At 36.2% G+C, this 25,940-nt stretch overlaps 1 protein-coding gene across 5 annotated transcripts in view; it reads left to right on the top strand.

The window, feature by feature from the left end:
- The window catches only part of LOC124297926 (gamma-aminobutyric acid type B receptor subunit 2), a 187,650-nt gene that overhangs the window by 124,599 nt on the left and 37,111 nt on the right, over positions 1 to 25,940 (top strand). For all 5 annotated transcript variants that reach the window (XM_046749360.1, XM_046749359.1, XM_046749358.1 and 2 more), the window contains exon 3: positions 18,738 to 18,905. In XM_046749360.1, coding sequence (XP_046605316.1) covers positions 18,738 to 18,905 — 168 coding nt within the window. The remainder of the gene's footprint in view (positions 1 to 18,737; positions 18,906 to 25,940) is intronic.

Below are 25,940 nucleotides of genomic sequence, written 5' to 3'. Positions count from 1 at the left end.
AATAAACAAATTGTTATTTATGTTCGATTTCAGTACAGTGTAGGAGAGAAAAATATAAAATCCACTTGCTTGTCGTAAACTACCAATTTGATTTGAACATCAATTTTAATATTCTTAGTTTTAAACTGTTCAGAATAGACGCCTTCATCATTTGATCGGACGAATCTTTTTCCGTGATGAAAACTCAATGAGTAACTAGTTCACGTATTTTCGAGGGATTTTTCACATGACAAAATATCTGCCGTATGTTGTTTTTGATAGTTACTCGAGTGAAAACAAAATCGGGTATAAAAAACGGGTGAGAGTCGATATATAGAATAACTGCAATATAGAATTTTCAACAAGCTAAGAATCTAATTCCTTATGGAATTTTAAGGCATAGAAAGTTAAGATAATAAACCCTGGGGCAAAGTGGGCACGTCTAAAGTCGAGGAAAAATTTTCGCTACTCCTTTTTTGGAGGTTTCTCACCTTACCCATAGAAAAAAAAAACTTTTCATCCGTGGTGGCGTAGGAATTGAACTATTTTTGCCATCTATAACCAAACAAGAGTATAAAAATTCTATACACGTGAGAAATAACATTGCAGAATAGTCAAAATATTAAAAAAAAAAAAAAAAATGTAGAATCGTTAGAGTTTTTACAGCTTTCGTCGACTCTACGTTTATTCCAAAGCCAAAGCGGAAGTCAAATTTTGATTTTATAAATTCCGAAATTCTATCAATCAGATACACGCATCTTTGAAAATTTGTCATTATGACTCGTCTACCTTTTCAGCTTTTCCACTTTTTGAGCTTCACCCTAAAACATAATTCTTTGCATTTAAAGGCTGTACAGTTCTTGGATAAAATCTCAAAATCGCTTAACAATCATTTTGGAACCTCATAATAATCCATAACCCCGTGAAAATTTCGTCGCTCATACGACTCTGTTAAATCTTTCGTCCAATCGGACAGTTATCACCTCGAATTGAAATAGAAAATCGATTTGGACAACGTCGTAATACACAAAGTGAGAGAAAAATAAGTTATAATCCATTAGATTACAACGATAGAAAAAGTTGCCATTCAGAGTGATCTGCATATGTTATAGGAATCTATAAAATGCCCTCGAGTCCTTGGGTTGTCTTTTTTTTTTCTCACTTTCGCCGATTCCTTGAAATGTCATCCGAATCACTTAATCGAAATTTGAAAACCTTTCGATGCATAGATTCAATATTCAATTACAGAATTGATTTTTAAAACGAAAAAGAAAAGTTTTGCGCGTGCGCAGTCGGTACTTCAGGCTGCCAAGTTTCACGGGGTCCTCTCGGTGTTTAATAACGAGATAAGTTACATCGAGGGGCTACCAAAAGTGGTTTATACGCGACATGTCCTGCGGAATCTTATCCGTTGACAATAGATAATAACAATAAATTCGTCCGGTGAGTGAGACGGAAGATGATGCTAAAACCTGAGCCGGATATGGGTCCATTGAAGCTGGACAAAGAGGCCGGTGGGGAAATGACGTGCAACATGAAAGCCTAGCTGACAGGCACTGTCGTCTTCCGGCTTAGTTGTGTCTCTGCTCCTGCTGCATTACACGTGTCTGGACCCGGGACGAAGCTCGTAATCTCGTTGCGTCCCACCGCTGCCACCATGGGACATGACGTCCAATGGTATTTACACTCGTCCACCGTCGCTCTCTGTATTATTTTTATTTCCGTCCCTCTCCCCATTTCATTCTTTGTTATTTCAACTTCGTTTCACTCTCTTTCCATCCGGTTATTATTATACACGCGCCTAATTTTCCTTCACCGAGTGGAAATTCGTTAGAGATCCTGTGGGAAATTCGGACTACTGGCACTTCCTGCAGGATGAATAACCGGTGATGATGATGCAGGTCTGCTTGTTCCTTCATCGGTGGAAATTTTTCTCTCAAACACCATATACCAAAAATGTCTTAAAAAACTCTGCCGACAGTCTTTTACCTATGTTAAAATTGTTTTGACGAATTTCACTGATTTGTTACAAAAAAATGTCTCAAAATTTCTTGCTATACTTGTCTAAAAGACATTTCGAAAGGATTTTTATGGTATGGTACAGAAATCCATTCAGTATTCTATAAATTTGTTGCGTATGAATTATTACTGCGTGGAAATCAATTAAAAAAAAAAAAAAAATGGTTTTTTCAATTTGAGAAAAGCTTTTTTTTTTTGATTGTTCAAAATAAAGTATTATTCCATTAAGCTTAAAATTTACAGCTGAAAAAGGGACGAAAGAGAAACAGTTATCCTACTGTAAGAAATCATTATTTAACGAAAATTTCATCGTTTATTTGAACCCCCGTTTATTTTATCATCAATAAGCGTTTCACGATCAAAGCAGAAAATTGGGGCGAAAAATCGCGATTCCGTTCAAGTCTGTGACAAGCAATCGTGATTGAGTGGGTGAGGAGTATAATTTTGTTGAGCGTGAAGTGCCTATCACGATGCCCGAGGCCTGTCGCCCTTGGGTAACGGCGAAATGGCGCTGCAAGTATCGAGGAAAGTGTCTGCACAGCGAACAAATTTACTTGTTCTAATAAAACTACCGCGAATTTATCGCGGTGGTATAGTCCCGAGGAATTACGGGTGAATTTGATCGCTCGAGAAACGTAATACATGCCTGGAAATCGACCTGAGTCACGGCATCGCTAGAATAAGTTTTTGTAATCAAGGGAATCGATATACAGCGGTGGTTCTGGATACAGATTCCGTTACCGATGCTTTACCTAGCCAAGACGCAAACCCTTTTCTAGAAAATTTGAAAAAAGGTGTATGTCTCAGCTAAATAAAGTGTCGGTAAGTTATCTGTATCCAAAACCGGTACCGTCTATCTACTCAAGCAAAATTCAAAATATTTGCATTTTCACGACTGTACATCGAAAACGTTGAAAAGAGCAGGATTAATCGTACTCGGTGAACCCGATCGAACCATGAAAAGAGAAGTTGAAGGAATCGACTCATTGTCAGTTCTGTAACATGAATTGTTGAAAATTTCGAATCCATGTCAGAAGAGCCTGAGTCAAAATTTGACCGTAAACTTATCTACGGGGTCGAAATAGAATTTAAGCGTTACTAGGAATATAAAAATACGTGCAGAAATGGCGAAGTCAGTAGAAAAATAAAACAAAAAACGGTGTATTGAATTTTGGCTGAAATAACGCTGATTCGATCGAAGCTTTTGAAAATACAAATTCATTTATACTGAAAAAGCCTTATCGGATTTTTCCAAAACTCTCTGCAATTCTTTCAAGTTTGTAATTTTCCCGTAGTTGTGATGCATGATAAGAGCTCCTGCTGTTCAGCCCTTCGAATTTCCTTTGAGGGTTTCTGGCCCTGACACAGATTACGCCTTGCTGAAGGGGCGTGCACATTAAAAAGCGTCTTTGGCTGTGTGAAGAAGGAATTTCGTTACAATGCGGTTTCATTGTGTCGCGCACAATGATGTGCGATAATCTTTTCAAGATCAGCCTATTTTTCACGTTACATGTTTTTTTTTTTCTCTCTTTGTCCTTTTCGTATTTCTAGTCACGATCAAACACAAAGCCGCCCCGCACCGATTAGATTTATTATCGTAAATACGTCACGGAGCTGAAATTTCAAAAATTTTCTTTGAATTGGAAACTATAATTCGGTCTTCAAGGTTTTTCTAAATTTTCCAGGCGTGTGTAAATCTTGTGACGATAATTTCAACCATCTGATCATAATTGCCGTAGAGTTTATTTCAATTCTTATCGATAGTCTTTTCATTATTTGCTATACCGAAAATAAGTGGCTACGTATTTCTTCTGTCGAAAATTTCAAGCGTTTTGACAAATTGACGTACTTCAGTTTTTTTGAAACCATTACCTGAACATTCCTGTACTATAGAATATTGTTGATCATATTTTACCAATCTCAAATTCAATTCCTTGGAAACTACCAAACATTTTGTGATCCCGCAGAAAAAAGTTGCATTTCCATTTCTCCCAGAATTCATTCATCTGTGATTTTGTTGTATGCCCTTTGATTTTGTAAGTCGTGATTAGCATTTCAACAGAATTTGGGTGAAAATAATGTCGTGTCAAATGGTCTCTAAAATTTTTTTACGTTTCTTATGGCATCCGTGAAAACAAAAGTTACTTTTCTGACTGTTCGGTATTTATTTTTTTAACCTATCACTCATATCCGATAACGCATTAGGAATTTTCGCAATATCCGCCAAATCATCACCGCATTCAGCAGAACAATTATCATCTCAATAGTTCCGAAGTTTGTACGATGATGTGGAGTAATGACTCGAGAGATTTAATCAACTGGGATAAGCTCGGGTAGAACGAGATGGAGAGAGATAGAGAACGGTTCGAGAATCAAGCTGAACTTGAAATTGGCAGCATTTAGAGCCGCCCTCCACTATTCTAAGATGAATTTGCCTATCCGCAAATTAATTCCCCAAACCTACTCACCGTGACCTTACGGTTTGTTTCGAAAGTCGGAATTGCACATCTAATACTGGAAAGGAAAATTAATTATCCTCCCAATCGTTAACGATCTTGCTATTTAATTAGATATTACACCTGCAAGTAATATTCTGGATTTTCAAAGGCGTGTGATTAACGGAATTTCTCTATAATTTTCACACCTTCATCTGCAAATCTGAATACGAAATTCAACAAACAAACATCAATAAACACTTTTCTTCTACAGCTAAGTTTCGAAATAAATGTAAACACCATCCAACTGATACAAAAATAAAAAAAAAAATAAAATATGGTAAGATTTCAAAAAATAAATGGAATGAAATTTCGCCACCAAAGATTTCTTACTTCCGGTAAAAAGAAAGAAATGGCGACACTAGAGAATAACGGGGGGAATGAAAAGCGGTGACGTATTATATCGTCCGGGAATTCGTTCCTGAAAAGGAGATAAACAGAAAAGAGCTGTAAGCCTTTACGACAGAATCGAGGAAAATGCTTCGTCCCAAAATGCAGGGGTGGAAATAAACCTCGAAAGTACGAGCCTCTTACTTTCGTCTGATCCGTTGAGTTCAGCTCTCAACATTCTGACGAACGACTCCGCGTTATTGATTTCTACTTGAGATCTTATTTTCATTTTAATTTTTCTTTTTCAGCAATATTTCCGCAGGCGTTTCAAGGGAAATGTTTAACTATCCAATTCCATTATAGGATTAAACAAACGAATCTTGCGTTTATTCGTTTGAATTTTTTTGAAATAATCGGTTTTTCTAATGTTATAAATTAGAGAAAGGCTTAGAAAGATACGTTCGATTTCATTTGAATATTGAGCTTATCAACATTGCACCGATATATTGATTATAACCTGCGTATTGATTGCTAAAAAAAAAAAAACATTGTTCACATAAATTTATAGAAAGTAATCATCTGAATAAAACGATCTATTGTAAACTGAAATGGAACGAATCTGTGATAATTTTTTAACTACGTTGAAGGAACTCTAATGCAGCATCGATACGTCTAAGCTTTTGTTTATAGTTACGGAATTTCTTATTTTCATATTTTTGTAAAATTAATAAAATGTATCTATTTCTGATCAATCAACCTTCGGAAATTCATCTTGATTGTCTCTGGTCCAATTTTTGGACTAACGATATATCATCCGATTCATTGTTTCGATGCGATTCGATTTTGAAAGGAAAACTGGCGTCCTGAGTATCCTAATTCCAGTAAACGACTCAATAGAACTCATCCATCAATGTTAGGAGTCGCCGTAATCCGGCGATTAGTATAATTTTCTCATTGCCAAGCGGGTTCCGAATATGGTCAAAGGTGTCGAAGGAAGATCGCTATTCATGTTCACCAGTATTGATCCTTTAATTTTCCGCCTAGTCCGTGCATTTCATCTCTCGTAAATTATCCGTGATTAAAGAACTAGTTTCAGATTCTCTGAAAAACTCCGGGGATTTTCAGGGGAATTCAGAGAAAAATTATGGAAACTTCATTGCGACATTTTAGATTTTATTCTACGATTGCTCGTTTTAGTCTTGAGACCGTCTTCCAAAATTCATTTATCGAAGAATTTTTTTTACCGTGTTGGTATTGTTGAAAATTTCGGTTCTACATAATATTAGATTTCCTGATAAAAAAAATGTATTCATATCAAGTGTATTTGCTAAAAATAATCTTCGGAATAAAATAAATTGTTACGTATGAGAATGGAATGAATTAGCCAGAATTTCGATCATTACGAAACTATGTTGAATGAAACATTTGTGTAACAAAGCTTTTATTTAACATTTCAGCGTTTCTTATTTCATATATTTTTTTTTTTTTTTTATCTAGAAATTATCGCAGCTTCCGAATCAATGAATTTGATAAATATTGAACGCGCGACTATCTCGCGGTAAAATTAATACAAAGTGTGAATTACCGGTTGACCTCAAAGTTGATTGTTAATCAGTGTATTGAATATCTCTACCGATGTGTGTTTCTCATCGATTCGCGACGCCTGCCGGAAGTCGATATAACCGAATACGGAAATTGACTGCGTCGAACCTTGGAAAGATATCTTCATTCACACTAATGCTGCGGTTTCCGGTATACTCGATACGCCGTTGAATGAGATTATCTAAATCTGAGTGATACCGCAGAGAAAGGAATTCAATTCATCCTTGAGGGAAAAAAATTCCACGCATCGCAGAAGAATTAGTTACTTCAAGGTTCAGCTCGTGTTTGAATTGTATCGGGGGAAAAACAAACTGTAGTGAAGAACTATAAAAAAAGGGGTGAAAACTCGATTATTTTGTATGAAATTTTGAATATTCGAGATCGCTCGTCGACGAATCCTGAATTAAACAGTCGTTTGCACGTGTCTGTGACGCTTTGCTGATTATTTGCCTCGCGAGGCGTGCAAATGAACAGAAATTTAGACGTGCTGGATTCCGTACTTAATTAGCCTCGACTTTGGATCAAAGGAATTGACAGTCAGATGCGAACGCTGACAAGCAAAGGCCTGGTTTGTCTGATTATTCTGATTTGACACTGGGAATTGCATTGGGCTTGAAAGCCAAGTTATATCGTGAAATTACCGAAATTTAGTTAGAATTCGTTCTCTGTAATTTCTCACCACTTTTTTTTTCTCGCCAATTGTTTAGAGATATTCTGTTTGGACGGACTGAGAAAAATTCTGTATTATAATTCACCGAAATGTTTGAATTATAGTCATAATGCCTGAGAGATTTTACAAGATTCTGAAGAGTTTCTGAGAGCAAATAAGATTCTCTCCGAACTTTTTTTTTTGTCGAAAATAAGGACTCCGAGTCTTTATCATGCAGACTATATCTAACTATGTCGATTTTGAGTTCAATATTGGACAGATTTATAAAGATAACTCATGTTTTTTTTTTGTAACGTCATTTTCTATCAGGCAATATGAAATAGTTTCAGTCTGATGCCTCTGTATATTTTTTGACGAAAGCACGTTATAAAGAACTGAAATGGATTTTTCGAAAAAATTCAAAGATTCTTATGAAACAGTTCAGATTCATTTTTCTCTAAATACCTAACACTAAATTAATCGAAAATTTTTCCAGTAATTTGAAAGGATTTTTCATAATTCTTCCGAAATTGATTTCCTGCATAGGAATTTAGACGTTTCAATAAAATATCTAGAAACTGTTAAAATTTGCTTTGTGGTAAGTCTAAAAAATTCACCATTAGAGTGGCTTCCTAAAGCAATCTGAAACTTTTCTAAAACAACTTCCGACGCTCCAATGAAAGAAAATTCAGCTCTGGCAACTCTCGGAATTGAAAATTCGCTCAATATTGGATCGTGAGGAAAGATTTAGAGGCGACGTAAAAAAGTAATGAAATGAAACAGTTGAAACCGAATTACTAGCTGCAATGCTTGATGATCAGCCTCAGAAAGGTGCAAGTTTTAAGTCCTTTGGTGATAAATTCTTCTCTGCAAGCCACTAATATAGACGAAGTACCGTTCGGTCGCTGGGCCTAAGCGAGAAAAAAAGAAAAAAGGAGAGAGAAAGAGAAAGTGACCGAAAACTCGGTGGGTGAGGGAGGATGAAGACGAGTCGAAAAGGAAGTCGGCCGCGCTATCGCGGTCAGAAGAATTCGAGTTGGTGGCAGCGGTGGGATAGCCGAGAGATATTGCAAGATTGAATTCTGATTTACTCGCGGGTTTCTAGTGTCTCTGGGGATGAGATTAAACGAATCGAAGATCGCTGCTATCCGCTGTTAGAAGGACATAATTCAGGGCGATTGCTCGATTTTCCATCACCGCGTCACGTGAAATCCAACCTGAATTCCAGGGGTGAGCTAAAATGGATTCGGTGATTTATAACGGGTGTATAGAGACAGTTCGGTGAGTATTTTGCTAGGTCGATAAGGAAGGGAAATGCGTTTATAAAAACCTTTCTTCTAACTTCTCTGAACATTAAATCAGCGTGGTTTTTCAGAGAAATATTCTCGCCAGGATCGTCGTCTTGCCTGCATGCAACAAAACTAATTACGACGTATTAACAAACTTAACGCCGTGATTGGGAAAATTTCTTATCCCCGCTTCCGAAAACTTTGATCCCTTAAGACCTGAGACCCAAGGATTAGCTCAGAAGCTTTATAATTTACAATTAAAAGGTTATTTGCTCGGTTCTCGTCTTCTCCTAATTTCCTATTCAGAACATGGAAGAATTACCTATTCGGAATAAGCTTTTTAAAATTGTAAAGCTTCTACGTCGACATCGCGAAGCTGTTTGAACTTTATAAATTTTTTCAACCACTTCCGACATTCAGGGACGAAAATTATTTTCTCTGTTTCTAATTTACCGATGAATTAAAAAAATGTTCAAAAAAAATTTCACTTCATTTTCACAATAAAATTAAACTGCGAACCGGAATGTGTTTCGTCGGAAATTCAAAACTGCGACTGTTGGTTGTTTCGCTGATCATTATCCGGAATCGTTATTTCTACAGTTTTGCATAACGTTTCACGTATCACGGGTATAATTCGAGTTTTGACAGTATATTGTGAGGCCGCAAAGGTCTCTCGCCTTTACGCCAAGCTTTTTGTGATTATACTTTTAATTGGCGCTTTGTGTCCACTGCGAATAGCAGAGATACTACTCAACTCTTTGCAAATTTTCTCATCGTACCGACAATCGTCGTAACTCGGTGAAAAAATTTACCAGAAATCTAGTTTTTCACGCTCGTCTCGCGAACGTGCATTTCACGACGATGCGACAGGCAGAAAAGTGTCCAAAATTCAATCTTGAATAATTTTATTTTCGTGTCTGAAACCCAAGAAATAAAGAGTAAACAAAGGAAAAGAGAATTATTACCTTTCTCAGTCCACGCATTATTCCTGTACTATAGAACGCAGTTTACTTACGAGCCAATCATTAGCGAATGTAGGTTCCGAATTGCTCCAATAACCAAGCTATATTTGAGATTTGATACCTAATATCTTGAAAGGTTTTTGTGGTTGTTGGCTCGTATTTGGGCAGGATGTTGGTTATGCGATAATAAAAAGGTGGGTATTAATGCAATGGATCGAACCAACTGTTAGCAATAAAAGACGGAAATTTGGGGGAACGATTCGCTGCGGGTAATCAAGATGATTTTTATATTTTTTCCGATCAGTACAGAGAACTGAAAAATATTTCCGATATTTTTTTTCCGTTTTCAATTAGCTCAAGATCGATGTCACGATTTTTATTCGCATAAATCAGAGAAAAATTTTTTTTCCATACCGACAAGAGAATATACGCCAAAATTTGGAGTGCAAAGGAAACGATTTACGAAAAATTGGATGAACGATACTCTTGATTTTTTTTTTTTATTTGAGGCATAAAGGTCACTCAAAATCAATATAAAGAGACAAAATTTTACCAAGTCACGTACTAATTACAAAGTACAAATGTCATTTCTAGTCGAGACGACAATGTGTAGTTTGTAATTGAACGAAAGTGAAATAAAAATTACATTTGCATTACAATTTAACTTATAATTACAAAACTACAAGTGTAACGTGTATTTTATTTCACCATGATTGCGAGTTAGACATGTAAATTTGTAGTTTAAGTTTTACAATTTAAGAATCGAACATGGAATTGATAGTTCAAATGCAATCATTTACAAATTGTAATTAATTAAAACTTTCGTGCATAAACGAATTTTTTCTGCGATCGATCATTTTGACTCTCACTTGAATACCGAAACTCGAGCGATCTCGATTTTTGAATTTACAGTATTCGATTGACAATCTAAGAGTGTCTTGAACTAAAAATCTGGAAAAAATCCAGAAACTCTGAATAACTGACCGTTGAATTTCATCAAGTTTTTACAGTTTCCGAGACTCTAAGGACGCGGATTTGTCCTGTTTCAAATTGTGTGAAACATCTCACCATATTCTTGTAAGGATAAATGTGATTAGAAAAGAAATTCCGAGAACAGAGACTCGCGTGAAGGTTCAACGAAGCTTCAGAGCATGGTCTGTTTTGTTGAGCTTGTTGGATCGGCGACATGCGACACGCTAATACGTGCCAATTAGCCATCAACCAGATCAGCTGTAGCCAATCCGTCTGGGCAAAGGGCAACGAGAATTTAATTAACCTCGACATCCGAATTCGTTCCCTCGAGGGAATATATAGGGCATTCCGTGCCAACTCACCCGGATTTTGAAGTCCATTATTTTGAATTTGGTTAAAACTTTTTCACACGACTGCAGCATCACTGCGACTGCTAATTATTTATCTTCTCTTCGGTGCGACTGGTTTTCAGTTGGTGATGGTTGAGCTTTTTTATGGTCATATTGTTAGCAGAATTTTGTTGAAAATGTTACAGTTTTTTCCGACATCACTTCGGAGTAATTTGCATTATACCGTTCTTCTTTTCGAACGAAGAACAACTTTTGCCAACGTCTCGAAATCTCGTGCGGTTCTTTTGCAATTCGTTTCGTAACGATAATTTGAGTCGTAACGACAGTGAATATTAATTATAACTTCGAGGCTTATGTAATTATCACTTTTTGCGGATTCTAAATTAAATCATTTGAATTAATTAAAATCCTTTCAATTTCGGCGTCGAGTTTTATCTGACTTCTGGAGAATTTTAAAAATGGCCCAAGAACTCGATTATCAACGGCCATCATCTTAGGAACGACGAGTGATATCTAAAATCCAGAAGAAGAAAAAATTAATAATTCCGTTTAACCGTACTACACTGAGAAAAATTTTTAGTTTCAGTTACCGTTCGGTCCTTAACTATTTTCATTTTTACCATAATCGAAAAATATAGTTCTAGGAAGAAAATGAAAATTAGTTTCGCAGCTGTTGCCAGAAAGTCTGGTATCAGTTACTATTCCTTCTCATTACGATCACTGTTACTATATTTTCTCGTAACTGTTGCGAAAATTTAACGCTCGCGCAAGAATAAATTGACGTTAAAGCTTTATTAAACTAAAAAAGTAGAGTAAACCTCAGAAACTGATTTTGCGTTGCAATTACCAAAAAAGGATCGACAATAGCGCAAAATGTTTACGCTCACCTCGGTTTTCGTAATTCCAATGATATTCAAACAGTTTTTTTTTGACGATACCTGTTTTACCGTATTTTTCTCAGTGTACGACATACCAAAGTAAGAAGAAGATTGTGAACGGCAATACCGTACGAAATTCCCCATCCGGAATCTCGAATGTGCATTTGTCGAGGAATTACGAGCCGGGCGGGTCCCGAAAGCGTTAAATAGAGCTCGTCGAGTGAGCATCAACAACGAGTTTCGGACCATTTCGCAGTTCTTCAACGCCGCGGCGTTAATTCCGTCCTTCTATTTGCAAATGCGAGCCCCGTCATCAGCCCAAACGAAATGGAAATCAAGGACGAGCCTCACAATCATCCGGTGGTAATCCCACGTCCCGGCTCTGATCCTGTATCGCAAGCTCGCCAGTGCCAGGCGAACCAAACCACAGACGCCACGAGGAGCGGCCCTTTGTGCTTTGCTCCAGACAAAGCTGTGAATTCGATTCGATGCATTCGAGGCTCTTGCGAATCCCACGTTTAAGGGGGTGTCATAGTAAATCCTTACCGACCGAGTTAAATGTCGCTCGTCAACTTCTAGAGAAAAAAGGAAATTGTGTGATCTTAAGTTTTCACTAGATCTCCACGTTTCAAGATCGAGAATCGTTAAATCGTGAAAAGATCATTTTTGGACGGACGTCTGTGTTTGTAATCAATTTATCCGTCTGAAGATATCTCGGGAACGAGTTAACGGATTTCAATGATTTTGGTCTCAATCGGCGCGGGTTTTCCAAACTTAAAACGGATTAGATTTTGGATTTGACCGGTTCGGTACTTTTTCAATTATTTGAATAAGGGAATTCCAAAAAATCAAAAATGATGATATCTTGACAATGGATGAATGGATTTGAATGACAATTGGTACCGTGGAGTTTTTTGAGTCGCTAATCACGAATCTTAGGTAAGATTTGCAAAATTTAAATTCGACGTATTCGATAAGCTCAAATAAAAAACTAAAATAATTTGGATTTTGATAAAAATTATTAATCGTCGTTTCTTGAGTGGCTGATCACAAATCTGAAGTGAGATTGTAAAATCCAGTACGGTGGAGAAAAATCTAAGAATATTCCGTTTTTGGTAGAAATTGGCACCTAGGCGGAGGTTTTTTTTTATTACCGATATACAAACCCAAAGTCATTCTTCCAACACTTCTAATGGTGGATCCATTATAGTGGTTAACAATTTAAAAAATCGTCATATTTTCATGCAATATGGTATCCCAGGGGCTTAAAAGCACCAATCACGAATCTGAATTTGTAGTTCGTAATTCGAATGGCATGTTTTTCTTTTTTTTCTCTATAAACCTGGAACCTGCAAGGTGAGAACGGCTTGCAGGTTTGAATGCTGGCTCGTGATCTGTTTAAAGGCGTTTTTTTTTTACTATTATCAATGCCTACGCATCGCTGATGTGAAAGTAGTGCGGTCAACGCAATTCCGCACGCAATGTTTAATTTTATTAATTTTTAGCAAGTCTTAAATTTATAATTCACAGGGTGAAGTCCTCAGGATCATTTTAATTCCTGCAAAAGTAATACATCACAATAAAACGTGTAACAAGTTTCGTAAAAATTGTACAAACGGTTTTGAATTTGTCGTGTAAGCAGTTTTAAAAGCGTTGTTTCGAGTAAACTGAGATTTTAGTTTATAGATTTTCAAATATTCAAATAAACGTTAAACTAGCATTTTTCAGCTGTATAATCGTCGGTTATTCCCGGACCTCCTTTCATCAACAGCGGCTGTTAGAAGTCAAGTTTAGAAGTAAAAGAACACCAATCAACGTTATCTGAAGCAATGTTCAAAGACTTGCTGAATACAGGGCATCCAACCAGATCAAAGAATATCTGTTACCTGAAAGATAATTCATATAATTTATCAGATTTTGACGAACAATAATTAACGACTAGCTTCTTCATCCTTTCACGGCGTTTTGAAATAAAACATCGGTTTTCAAGTTCAATTCTTCATAATTTTATCAATTCGCCCCTCTTTAATTTTCATCAAAAATCTTCAACTTGTAAAGATTTAATAAATACTGCATAATCAGCGACTATCTCGCGATGAAATTGTGGGGAAAAACTTGATTCCAAACTCACGAATCTTCTCGTGTTTTGAAAGGTAATGGTGAGATTTGCGGCGTGTGTTTGATTATTATCGTCTCCTTCGAGTTATTGTTTCGTAATCCTGACGGGGGATGAACGAGACATTTTCCGGGCTGTAAATTAAGGAAACCGTAGATTTTAGAGTAGTGGAACTTCTGGAACGGCGGCGCTAGGATTGTTCGGGGCTTTTCGATTTCCTGGGAATTGTCTAGACTTTGCAGAGAGGATAATTTACGACTTCGGGCGATTCGGATCGCTTCGTCGTCGATAAACCTTTGACATCGAATAACTATATTTGACCCTACGAACAGCAAAATTTCTGCAGAAATTCGCGCTCCGATGAAAAACGTCAAGTGGTATATAGATCAGCCACAGATTACCTCTTCTGGCGAAATATTTGTTCAGAAGCTTTCAGAAATTTCTATAATCATTTAACCAGAATGTAAATTTCCGATAGTTTCTCGGTTTTTCTGAAAATAATCTGACAAATTTCAATAATTTCCACAGATGTTTTCTACAAATATGTTAATTTTTGAAGAAAAAATTTATTTCGACAAATTTATAGAAAAACCTTGACATTTATTGGAAAAATTCTGAAATTTTTTCATAATTCTAGTTCTGTTGAAAGTTTTCTTTCACGGTTATGTCCAAAGTTCTTTGACCGAGTTTTCGCAAAATTAAACAAACTGTTTCCCAAAAATCATCCAATTTCTTTCGGAATTTCATCCCATCAATTTTCATAAAGCACTACCGTCATAAAGTACACGGAAACAAAAGAATTTGGACAATTCGTTCAATGTTGTGATGATAAATGAAGATCCAAAAGAAACGTGTATGCGAATGTTCAAGAAACATGACATATATTTACGAGAAATTTTTAAACAAAATGTTCAAACATTTCTGCGAATTTTCATCGCCGAGATCCGGCAGTAAAATCTCACGTCATTAATTTCCCAAGTGGATAACCGTTGCCGTGAAATATCAAAACACACGCCGCAGTGTTTGCAGATCTGTAGATAAGACAAGGGAAATTAATGTTACCACCTCGTATATTTTTAACATGTTAGTAGGCGACAGCTTTATTTTGTAATACCACGATTACAATCTGCGAACAGTATCAATTAATAGTTATGTTGATCCTAATCATCGCGAGTTTCGAAGATTTCAAAGTCGATAAATGCGGTAATTGTTGCATCGAAAATTCAGCCTTACCTCATCTTCAATAAGCAATAATTTACCGCTTGAAAAGATTCTTGAAACTCTTTTCAACTGATTCGAGATACGTAAAATTGATCATATAATGTATGATATAAATTAAGTTAATTCTGTGAATATCGTGAAAAATTCAACTCCGGGTGAAATAATTTTGAGAAGCTTGTTCTCTTTGAAAACTTGTATTAATCCAAGTGAACAAGTTATCCACGAGGAGAAACAATCGTATGTTCCGAATGAAGATGGGCTGGACCTGAAGCGTATTTTTATGGACATTTCCTCGTATTTTCCCCTGTTTCCCTTCTGAAAATTTTTTACAGTCTAAGCACACAATATACACCGAGTGGATTCGCCAGAGCGGCAAGTGAAAACGGTTAAAAGTTGATTTTGGGCTCGCGTGCAGTCGAAAGCAGGTGGTAATTTCACGGTAAAAATGGTACTTCATGCGCGTATCTTAAAACCACGAGTGAACAAATAAGTATAGTAGCTGCAACGAAAGAATACATCATTTGTCTGTAAGCAGGGTATTGTAATTCTTTTTGTCGCGAGGAATAATTTCGTACGGATAGCGAGATAAGACTACTCTCGCTTTTGAAATATAGCGTGCAACTCGGAGTTTATACCTACTTTGGAAGTAGTGACGAAGCAGCGTACACTTGTCCGTAGCAATTCTGAGACGTCCAATTTTTCGGACAAGTCGATCACGCTGGTAATGCAGAAATCAGCCCGCAGCGCCACCATCGGCCGGTCGCGTAACTGGCGGAATCTTTGCAAACGTAACGTAACCCATGACCGTCGAAACTAACCCTAAACTACTAAATTCGATGGTCATGAGTTGTATTACGTTTAAAACTAGCAGCTTGTTGCGGCTCAGACTACGAATATTTTCAATTTCTTTTTGTGGCAAAATATTAGACACAGCTATATACTCTTCAACGTAACTTTATTCTATCTGTAAGCGTTCAATCAGAGTTTTCGCAAGTGTATGACCCTGTAACGACTTGGCTTACAAATATCGTTATATCTCCAAAATTATTCATCTGGTTGAAACTAAATAATGCCTAACATCTGGTCAGACGTTGGAGTTATCCGTAGAAAAAAAAGGAATCAAAATTGGTTCGGTAGTTCTGGAGTAATGAACGAGCATACGGGCGGAGAGAGACAGAAAAACGTTCAGTTTTGTACAGAGTGAATTATCAACAACTGAATAATTCTTCGTCTGCTATAATTTAACGCGACTGCGCTGCAATCCGAGAGTAGTTTCTTATCAGGGCAGCCAACTGTCATGCACCTAACCTCAAAAATTTTGACTGTTGTAGCTGCCAGTCGTGTGCTGAACATCGACAGCTGTAAAAATTTTGAGGTTACGTACATCACGGAAAACTTCTGTCTAAATCTATAACGCTTGGTAGCTCTGGCAAATATATGTTCTTGGATTGTAATTGTTGACGGATCATTCAGTCGTCAGAAATTCATCCTTGCTTGAGAATCGGTACCCTCAAAGGCATCTCTCAAAAAGCAGGTGCCGCTCAACGTGAACTAGCCAAAACTATTCACTACCTCTGATAACGCGGCTAGTTACCGGCTCTTCTAGCTGGCAGTCAGTATTACTTCTTGTCTCATTGTGCTCGCACGTGGATACCGAGAGTACGATCTCAATTCAAAATAATCGCGATACACTTGATTCGTTGACGACTCATGCGATTAATAGAATCAGAAAACTGTTTCTCAAGTGATTAATATGATCTAGACACCCTCATAGATCTTGTCATTTAATATCACACTCATACATGGAATAGCACATTGATCAAATTGTATATTAAATAAAACTTATTTGCGACGTTCTAAGTTCTTCCCATCGCTTGTTTCCCAAGGATCCTTTACACGCAGAGAATAACAATGAGGAGAAAAGATTGAGCACGTTTCGCGGGCAGTCGATGGTGGCGCTGCGGGTCGAATCTTCATTGCCAACGTAACAGACTTGTTCAGAAACTTAGCCGCCTCAGAATCACTGCGACCAAGTGTACGAAGCCGCGTGTCCCCCTTTACTAATATTATACTTAATGGGACTCGGGGGAAATGCGGGTCACATTATCCAACGACTTATGGGGATTACGGCCCGCTGTATAAGGCGTGTACTATAGCGAGTATTCCGAATTTGGAAGCCGGTGGCTTCGAGCGATATGTACATTAAACCTACCTACCCTTGACGCCGGGAAGACGAGACGAGCCGGCATGAATAATGATCGGATAAGTTATATGTGTGCAAGTTACTGACAAAAGTAGGCAGGTGTCGTTTGCGGCTCTACCGTCAACTAAACTTCCGAACTATTAAAACTCGACCGACCGCTCTTCGTGCCTCGCTATCTGAATTGAACGCGGACTTTACAAAGTTGATATTGTAATAATGCGGTTCTTTTTCTCGCCCTGAAACATGCGCTACATTATTTATCCCACTTTTTAACCTCACGAAGCGATTCATAACAACGTGAAAATTCAACGGGAATTTGTCAAGCGTGGGAATAAATTCGACACAAGGGTGTTAAAATTTACATCTTATACTCGGCGTTAGTCGGAAAAACGTGGAAAATAAACTGGACAAAAAAAATAAAAATCGGACATTTCGATCAATATGTTGAACGAACGGCGATGGATACGCCTAAATTATACTTCGTTCTAATTCGAAAAAGTGAATCATTTTCTGCAAAATGGTTTTGGACACTTTTTTTACCGATCTATTTCAGTTGATCCATGATAGGAGCGAACGAATTTATCGTTATTCTTACTTAGAAAAAAATCAAACACAAATGTGATCAGTATTTTTTAATTACAACTACGATCACAAATCAAATTACATTTGTAATTACAAAATCGAATTGGAATTTACATGTTTCATTTTGTCTGAATGATAAAATGCAAATACATTTGATCGCAGAAATTTCATGTGTTTTACTATTGTCTTAGTTGTACAATCAGTTACACTTGTTATTTCCATTTTTCAATTAACTAATTACAATTCTTTTCATCGATGCTTAAGAACTCTCCGTTCAAATGCAGCAGGTATACGCAACCAAACATGAAATGCAGCCACTTTAATTAAATGAAATATAACAGTGACGAGAAAGTTGAAAACAGAGAAAAATTGGATCACAATATTTTTTATAATTACGTTAAGTGGTCGTACATTGAAAAGTTGTCTATTACGCGGAGAAAAAGTTTCATTCGAATTTAACAAATTGTAGATACAATCCGTAAGGCGTTGGGCAGAAATTAGTGGATGATATTGACCCATTCTCTTCCGTTGTTTCTACTTCACATCCAGCCATTTCCCAACTGTTTGTACGTAATTTTTCGTTCGCCTATTTTTTCTGCTAATTGCTAAAACAGCCGACACGCAACGCACGAATCAGATGGCGTGTTTTCGTGGATTGCGTGCGAGGACGTTGTGTCACGACACACGGCATTATAAATTCATTCCCTACCACTTTTCCCTCGACGTTTGTTTCGTCTTTTCTAAACACGTACTAATTAGGCTCTGTTACAACCAAACAAACGAATTCGGAATTTTCAATCATCGACCGATATTTGCGAGAGCTGCAAGAATTTTTCTGGTTGAATAGAAAACAACTTGGTATTTTTTAATGTTCCGAAGATGCGGAAATTCCAGGCATTTACCAGTTTTAACCCAATTAGCAACGAAAATATGAAGAACTAAAGCTTTGAAGGAATTCAATTTCAAGCAATCTCAGTTTGTGTCTCACTTGTTATGACTAACTTTTTTTTTTGAAAAAAAAAAAAAATGGGGTAAAAAGCGCAAAAATTTTTCATGTAATTAAACGACGCTCTTGCGTATTCTGTTTCAGCTGAGTTATGCCGACACACATCCGATGTTCACGCAGGACAGTTTTCCCAATTTCTTCAGGGTGGTGCCGTCGGAAAATGCGTTCAACGCGCCACGAGTGGCGCTGCTTCAGCATTTTAACTGGACCAGAGTCGGCACGATTTATCAAAACGAGCCGAGATACGCACTGGTAAGTTAATGCGAAGCCATGTTTCAATCGGAATCGCGGCTGATATCGAACGTCCGTCCGTCGTCTGCTACAATATAATGCGCATGCGCTAAAATCCGAGAGCAGTTGTTCGCCAGGGTTACCAACCGTCACGAACCTAACCTCAAAAACGTCCACAGTTGCCTCTATTAGTTGTCCTCAACACCGACAGCTGTCAAAATTTTTGAAGTTACACCCATCGCGGCTAATTGTCGTCTGAATTTGTCCCAGCTCGTTGCTCTGACAAACAACTGCTCTCGGTTTGTAGGCCACGTTCGTTAATTATATTCCAGAAGATTCCATCCAAGTTCAATAACTGTTTTTACATTTCGAACGTTTCGAAAATTGCGAGAGTTGTTTTTAGTTTTAAACTTTCGAATAATGACGTCACAATGAAACTTGGCCACAATGAAAATTATCTATTGTCCATCGATTTCTACGATTTTGCAAATTGACATTAATAAACAGTTTACATATTAGTAAAATATACTGAGTAATATAAATTATATATATACGCGGTGAAAATTACCCTCAACGTGCAAAATTGATATAAAATCAAGGAAGAACAAAAAAAAAAAAAAAAAATTAAAAACAATTTTTTAAAATGGCGCAGCGAAATCAGGGAAATGATACGCTTTGGCAAGATGCTCTTCGTGCAAAGGAACTTCAAATTCCACTGCAAAATACTTTGATGCTTCACGTTTCTAAAAACACACAGCGCCTTTTGTTCACCGGCATCGTTATGATAGTTGAAAATGCAACAACCCTCCTTCAATGCTTGACTCGAGAGTGCTCGCTGCCTTGTTAATAAGCCTTAATTAGACGAATCCTGAATTCATAGAGTCCCGTGAATGGTTTCAGTGTCTATTCACTGGTCGAACGGATCTACTTGATTACTTCTTCTTGTTGTGTTGTTTTCTGCCGCGGGATTCAAATCCAAACAAACTCATTCAGTTTCGCATTCTCCTTCACATTCGTTCACAGCCTTTCACGATGTTTTCTTTTCTTTTTTTTTTTTTCATCTTTTTCTCAACACTGTGCAAGTATAAAAATAAATCATGGTAATTCAGGATTCACTGGATACTTACTCGGTGTTTTAATTTCGCTGATTCCCTCTTAAAAAAATCCTTTTCTTCACAATGTCTTTGCGAATTTTTATGAAATATTCAGTTCCAGAGTTTTTCTTTTTCTTTTTTTTTTTTGCTTTATTTTTCTCACGACAAAAATTTTCACCAGTGTTAATTATAATTTCTTCAGTCTTATTACGGCCCCAGTGAACACAATTATGTCAAGCTGATGTCAGAATGACGTCATGTCACGTCATGATTTACGTAAGATGTGAGTCATATATGAGTCACATATGACTCATAATTTTCCACTTCCTGACGTAAGATTCTTACGTAAGATAAATGACGTAAATATGACCTCCAATTGACATCATTATGACTTGACTGGCGTCAAAATGACATAACTCTGATGTCATAGAGAAGTAAAGTCGGCACCGGAAGCTTACAAAAATATGACATCCAGCTGACGTACTTGTTATTTAGCTGACGTCAAGATGACTTGAATTTGGGGTAAAATGGTGATAAAAAGTTGCGTCCAATGCTTAAAAAATTGTGACGTCTGGCTGACATGATTATAACTTGCCTGACGTCTCGATGACATAACTCTGATGTCATAGTGATAAAAATTATTCGAGAATGCTTATAATAACATAACTGTTACAACAGACCTTGCAAAGTCAAAATGTTTGTATTTTTCATTTATAAATAGTGATTATTTTGTTACTGTACCTCTATTACAATATACCGTCGTGACATTAGTATTATGTCACTCGTATGTGAAAGAATGACCGGAAGCCGATGCTTAAGTATGACGTTCATCGTACATCAATTTTACGTAAAAATATGACTTGTTTCTTACGTAAGCATATGACGGTATTATGATATCCTTTTGACGTCAGAATATGACTTGTAATTTATGTAAACGTATGATTTATTTCTTACGTAGATAATATATAAATTTATGACTTTTATGTGACGTCGCACATATGATAGGGATAAGCCATAATATTTACGTAATATTTAAGTAACAATCGTGACGTCGTATAAAAGTCAAATTTTAGGTCAGTACTATGTCATAATGATGTCATACTACATGACATCATATCAGAGTCATCATTAAAGTCATTTTTGTGTCATATCTACGTAAAAATTCGATGACTTTCCGTCGTTTTTAACCTACAAATATAGGATTCTCGAATGCTATTCTCACCGTGTTGTTGTCAGTCATCCGGCATTAAATCAGGAACTAGGAATACATCTCGGTTATATGAATAAGTAACCTGAAATGTCGCGGTTTGTTCGAATACACGTAGAATTAGCCAAAGCAAGCTTCCAGGTCACACAAAGTTGAAATAAATCCGATTATACGTGGCTGTGGTCGGTGTTTAATTATTAATAGCTGCATTTATCGAACACCGAACATTTTTCCCTGTGCAATTCATGCGGAAATATTTATCGGATTATTTTCTGAAAACTTTTTTAGGTCACACCGAAGAACCGTGAAATATTCTATTGAAAGTCCGATAGACCTTTTCATTTCTATACCTATCTCGACAGATTATCGAAATTCGAATATTGTATACGAAGATTATAATTATCACAGATTATGTGGAGATTTTTCACATTTTTGTAGAATTTCACCAGACGTTTGAAAGACAAAAATGAACCTTTAATATAAAAAGTCCAAAGTAAATACAAGAGTTTGTCAGAAGATTTTGCGCAACTTTTCTCAGAAGAAAAATAAAGACTGTTTCCAACTTTGATCTGAAATAATTCTTCTGTAATTTTTCTGAAAAACGTAAAAAAATTTTCTCCTCAAATTTCAGTGAAAAAAAAAAAAAAAAAACAACCCCCAAGAATATGGCAAAGTTTTCCACAAAATCTTTGCGACTGTACTCTGTCCTTGACATTGAAATTTGAACATGTTTTCACTATCGCGTAATTCAATGTAATAAAAACTTCCGTGGTTTTTAAAGAACATTTTTCGTTTTCAGAATAATTTAGTAAATATTCGAAGAGAAATAAATTAGAAACACATTTTTCTACCTGTAGTTTCTACTCGTGAGTATGAACAGCGATACTCACGTGGAACCTCATTGAATAGTTTCTGGTCGCTTATACTGGGTCAAGTTAAGGGTAAACTTGTTTCCCAAGGGCTCTTAACGATATGCCAACATGCGTACCTGTTGTGTGACGTATATGCCTGCATGCTTCAGTTGTATTTGAGGAGCGTTGCCCTACTTTATTACTTCGCCGCGAGCTTGAACTTTGCTGCACGTCGTCTGTTGTCACAGATTTCCGAAACGAGGATACTGCCGAATTGTTCATGAAATCCTAAATTTTATTAAATTTGATTAGCTACAAGAAAAATCAAATAATAACAGCCATAACAATAATCCTAGCCTTCCGACAAGAAACATTCAAATATCCGTCAAATAATTCCACACATATTTATTAAGGGATCATCCCAATGTAATGGTTCGAAAAATAGTTCATTTATCGATTTTTTTTCATCATTAAAATACGCTAATCGGTCTGATTTTTTTTTTATGTCTAATCAATGCACTCGTGAAGAACAGAAAATAAATTTTTTAACGTACATTTTTTATTTTACATTTTTTTTGTTACGGTGAGAAAATATCTTGAAATTAAGATTTGTTCCAAAAATATCGTGAAAACCTTGTAAAAACGTCTTCCAGATTTCGAATGAAAAAGTTTTGAGAAACACTTCGAGAAACGATGTATAAGATTGAGAAAATTGCTATTTTCTGTAAGTTTTTTGAAATACTCCGGCCGATTTCTGAATATTTTTTTTTTTTTTTTTGATCCAGTCGACTCGCACGTAAAATAATCAGAATATTATATGTAAAAAAATATTCAGAATTAGTAAGACTTTTCGTCAAGTATCGTGTTCAAATTTTTTGGTACTATTCAGAATTTGGTTAAAAAAATATTATAAAATACTTTGTTGAAAATCCTGTAAGAATTATGTCCAGCTGTTTATTTTTTTTTTTAGTGTTTTTTTTTTACATTGTTCAAAGTAAACTTCAAAATGCATCTTTGTAAAAATGATAGAAAAGTGACGTAGCGGTACTTAATAACAGTAGTAAAATGTATGTAATTTTGGAGAGAAGTTAACAGGAAATCGATAAAAAAGAATATGGCGAGTATAACGACTAATTGATTCTCGATGGCGGTGGGAGGGGAAAAAATCTGTGTGTTTCATGCGCGGGGCTGCAGGTTGATTACACAATTAGTCTCGGGGCATTCATATTGTCGTTTGACGAAGATGTATCGCTGTCAAAGTCAGCCGGGTGATTTTGTCGATAATATTAGAAATTCCATTCAATCAACCCGTAATATCGGGTTTCACAGTTCCGCGGTCTTGATGAATACAATCCACCCTGAAAAACTGCGTCAAAATATCGCGCTGTGTGAAAAAACGAAATTTTTTTTCGGAATTCCTGCGATTTTAAATTAAATCGGAAGCAAAATCAATGTAAAATTTAGCCGCATGATTTTACTCGAACGAAAAATAGCGTTTGAACCGCCAGTATTCGGAGCATTCCATGCCAACTCACAGAAATTTTGACCTCGCCATTTTTAATCTCGATTCAATTTTTTTCAGCCGGTAGTAATACTTTCAAAAATCATGATTTCTTTTCTCTCGTTTTTTCGTGCAATGGTTCTTGAATCATGGATAATAAAACATTTTTCGTTGCTTCAAGTTTTTTTTTAAATTTTGGACTAATTCTCAAGTATTTCAATTTTCCTTCCGATCACTTTAATATCGGTTTCACAATAGGATCGTAATTTCTTCACCGATATTTTGCAATTGGAAAATTTTTGTTTTGCTAGAATCGTTAAACATTCGAACGTTTCTAGGATCTTCGGAAATATTCAAATTTTATTATAAATATAAAAATTAATTCTCTGTTTTTTTTAAATCGATTTTCAGGCTTTTGGAAATATGTATTTATTTCGTTTCAATTTCATCCTGCTTATCATTCTAAAACACTTTCTGTAAAGTCGAAAATATTCTAAAATTTTTACCATATTTTCAAATCTACAGAATATACTGTTTCACCTTTATCATAAATTATGCAAAGTATCGCAAAGAAAAAAACAAACAAGAAAAACAAATCAATTAATCGTGAAATCGATCTTGAAGTAATTGATAAAACAAATCAGATTCTTATAAGTTTTTTCGAGGATTTCAAAAAAGATGAAACTAAAAATTTTTTCTGAATATACTCATAAATCAACAATTGTAGCATAAAAAAATTCGGTGTTTTAGAACCGCTTCCATGACCCAAAAAAGTTTCACATCGCATCAGAAGCGGTTAGGTAAAAACCTGATGGATAGATGGAAATACGATTATAGCTTATTAATCTGTTTCAACTAAAGAAATTTTTGCCAATGGAGTAATAATAATAATAATAATAATAATAATAATAATAATAATATCAATAATAATAATTCCTAGGCGAAAACTGCAAAAAAAAAACAACAAAAAACCTTGCGTATCCAATTAATTCCACCGACAATTCAGGTATAAAAATTAGTTCGCAGGTATTTTCGGAAAATAGTCGCCTGCGGGTCGGTCTTAAAAAGTTTACGTCAGTTCCACGCGCCCATTTCGGGGTAAACGCCCCTGTAAGCCGCGAAAAAGGAGGAATTAGTAGTACCTGGTTCGTTTTATGGTTCACCCTAAATTACATCGAGCCCTTAGTTACGCTAAAGCGACTAGCAAGTCGTTACCCAGCGCTAATAGCCCAAGGAAAATACATACACACCCGTAAAATTCATGGGCTCAATGTATGGTCTTGTCCAATATGAAGGGCCGCACGACAAAGTTTTCCTATTCGTCGGAGAAACTCAATTTCTTTAGATAACGAAAATAAATTAGAATTTTCGCAAACGCGAAAGGAATTCTTCAAAAAATTGTAAGCTTGTAGGATTTGGTAAACGAAACTGAATCGTGAAAAGGGAAATAATTTTTTTCTTTTAATTCAGCTGAATAAATCTGACGAGATTTCTGAAAGAATATTTTTGATGAAACTGAAATTATGAATATCTTTCACAGAAATTTTCATAAATTATCGAACAATTTTCATAGAAAAATTTGCCGAAATTTATTTGCTGCATCGAAATTGAGACGTTTGTACAGAATAACTGGAAATTATTGGAATTCGTCAGAAGTTCTAAAGGAAAATTGACAAAATGTTATAATTCTTATTCTGTGTAGATTCGTAGAATTTTTAGACATTGCCGAAAGTCACTTTTGCCTAGGCTTAAGCTCGTGTACTTAGTAATCCTACCTTTACCAACCGAGTAAACTCAGACTTTTTCTTCCTATATTAAACAAACAAACAAACTTAGCATCTTTTATTTACGAAATTATTGTAATTTCTAGTTCTCGTCTAGCGACCTCAGTATTGCATGAAAACAGTCTCACAATGGCTCATTTTACTCCTCGTTCTTTCCGAAATTGCGTAAAATATCTCAGCTCAGCCCTTTTGCAGCCCCCAAAGCGCGGAAAATTTGGGAATAGTAACGTGCGTCTAAAAACCACAAATTCTTTTGGCGATTTTCGGGATATCGGTAACTTTTCTGAATACGTTAATTCAATATTATAAGAAGAAGAAGGGCGAGTTTGCTCGGTCGGTAAGGGTAGGACTACTATACATATAACCTTAAATCGAAAAAACCGATTTTTGGTAAAAACAGTGCTTAAGCACTTTTGTTGCGCGGCCCTTCACACGAGCTTACCGACTTTGCACTATACCCTTCTGTTTTTTGGGGTCAAAATGGCGGTGGCTCTGCCATATTTCCCTCGGGCTTCTTCGCGCCGCATCCCTAGATTATATGATTAATGCCATACGGCCTACCGAGTCTGTGTCCCGAAGCGATTATCGCATTTCCGATCGAAGATCGTTTCATGGAGAT

This window comes from Neodiprion virginianus, chromosome 2 (genome assembly GCF_021901495.1).
Source record: "Neodiprion virginianus isolate iyNeoVirg1 chromosome 2, iyNeoVirg1.1, whole genome shotgun sequence".
In the NCBI taxonomy this organism is placed as follows: Eukaryota; Metazoa; Arthropoda; class Insecta; order Hymenoptera; family Diprionidae; genus Neodiprion; species Neodiprion virginianus.
Note: the sequence above shows the minus strand (reverse complement) of the source record. Positions and strands in the feature narration are given on the sequence as shown.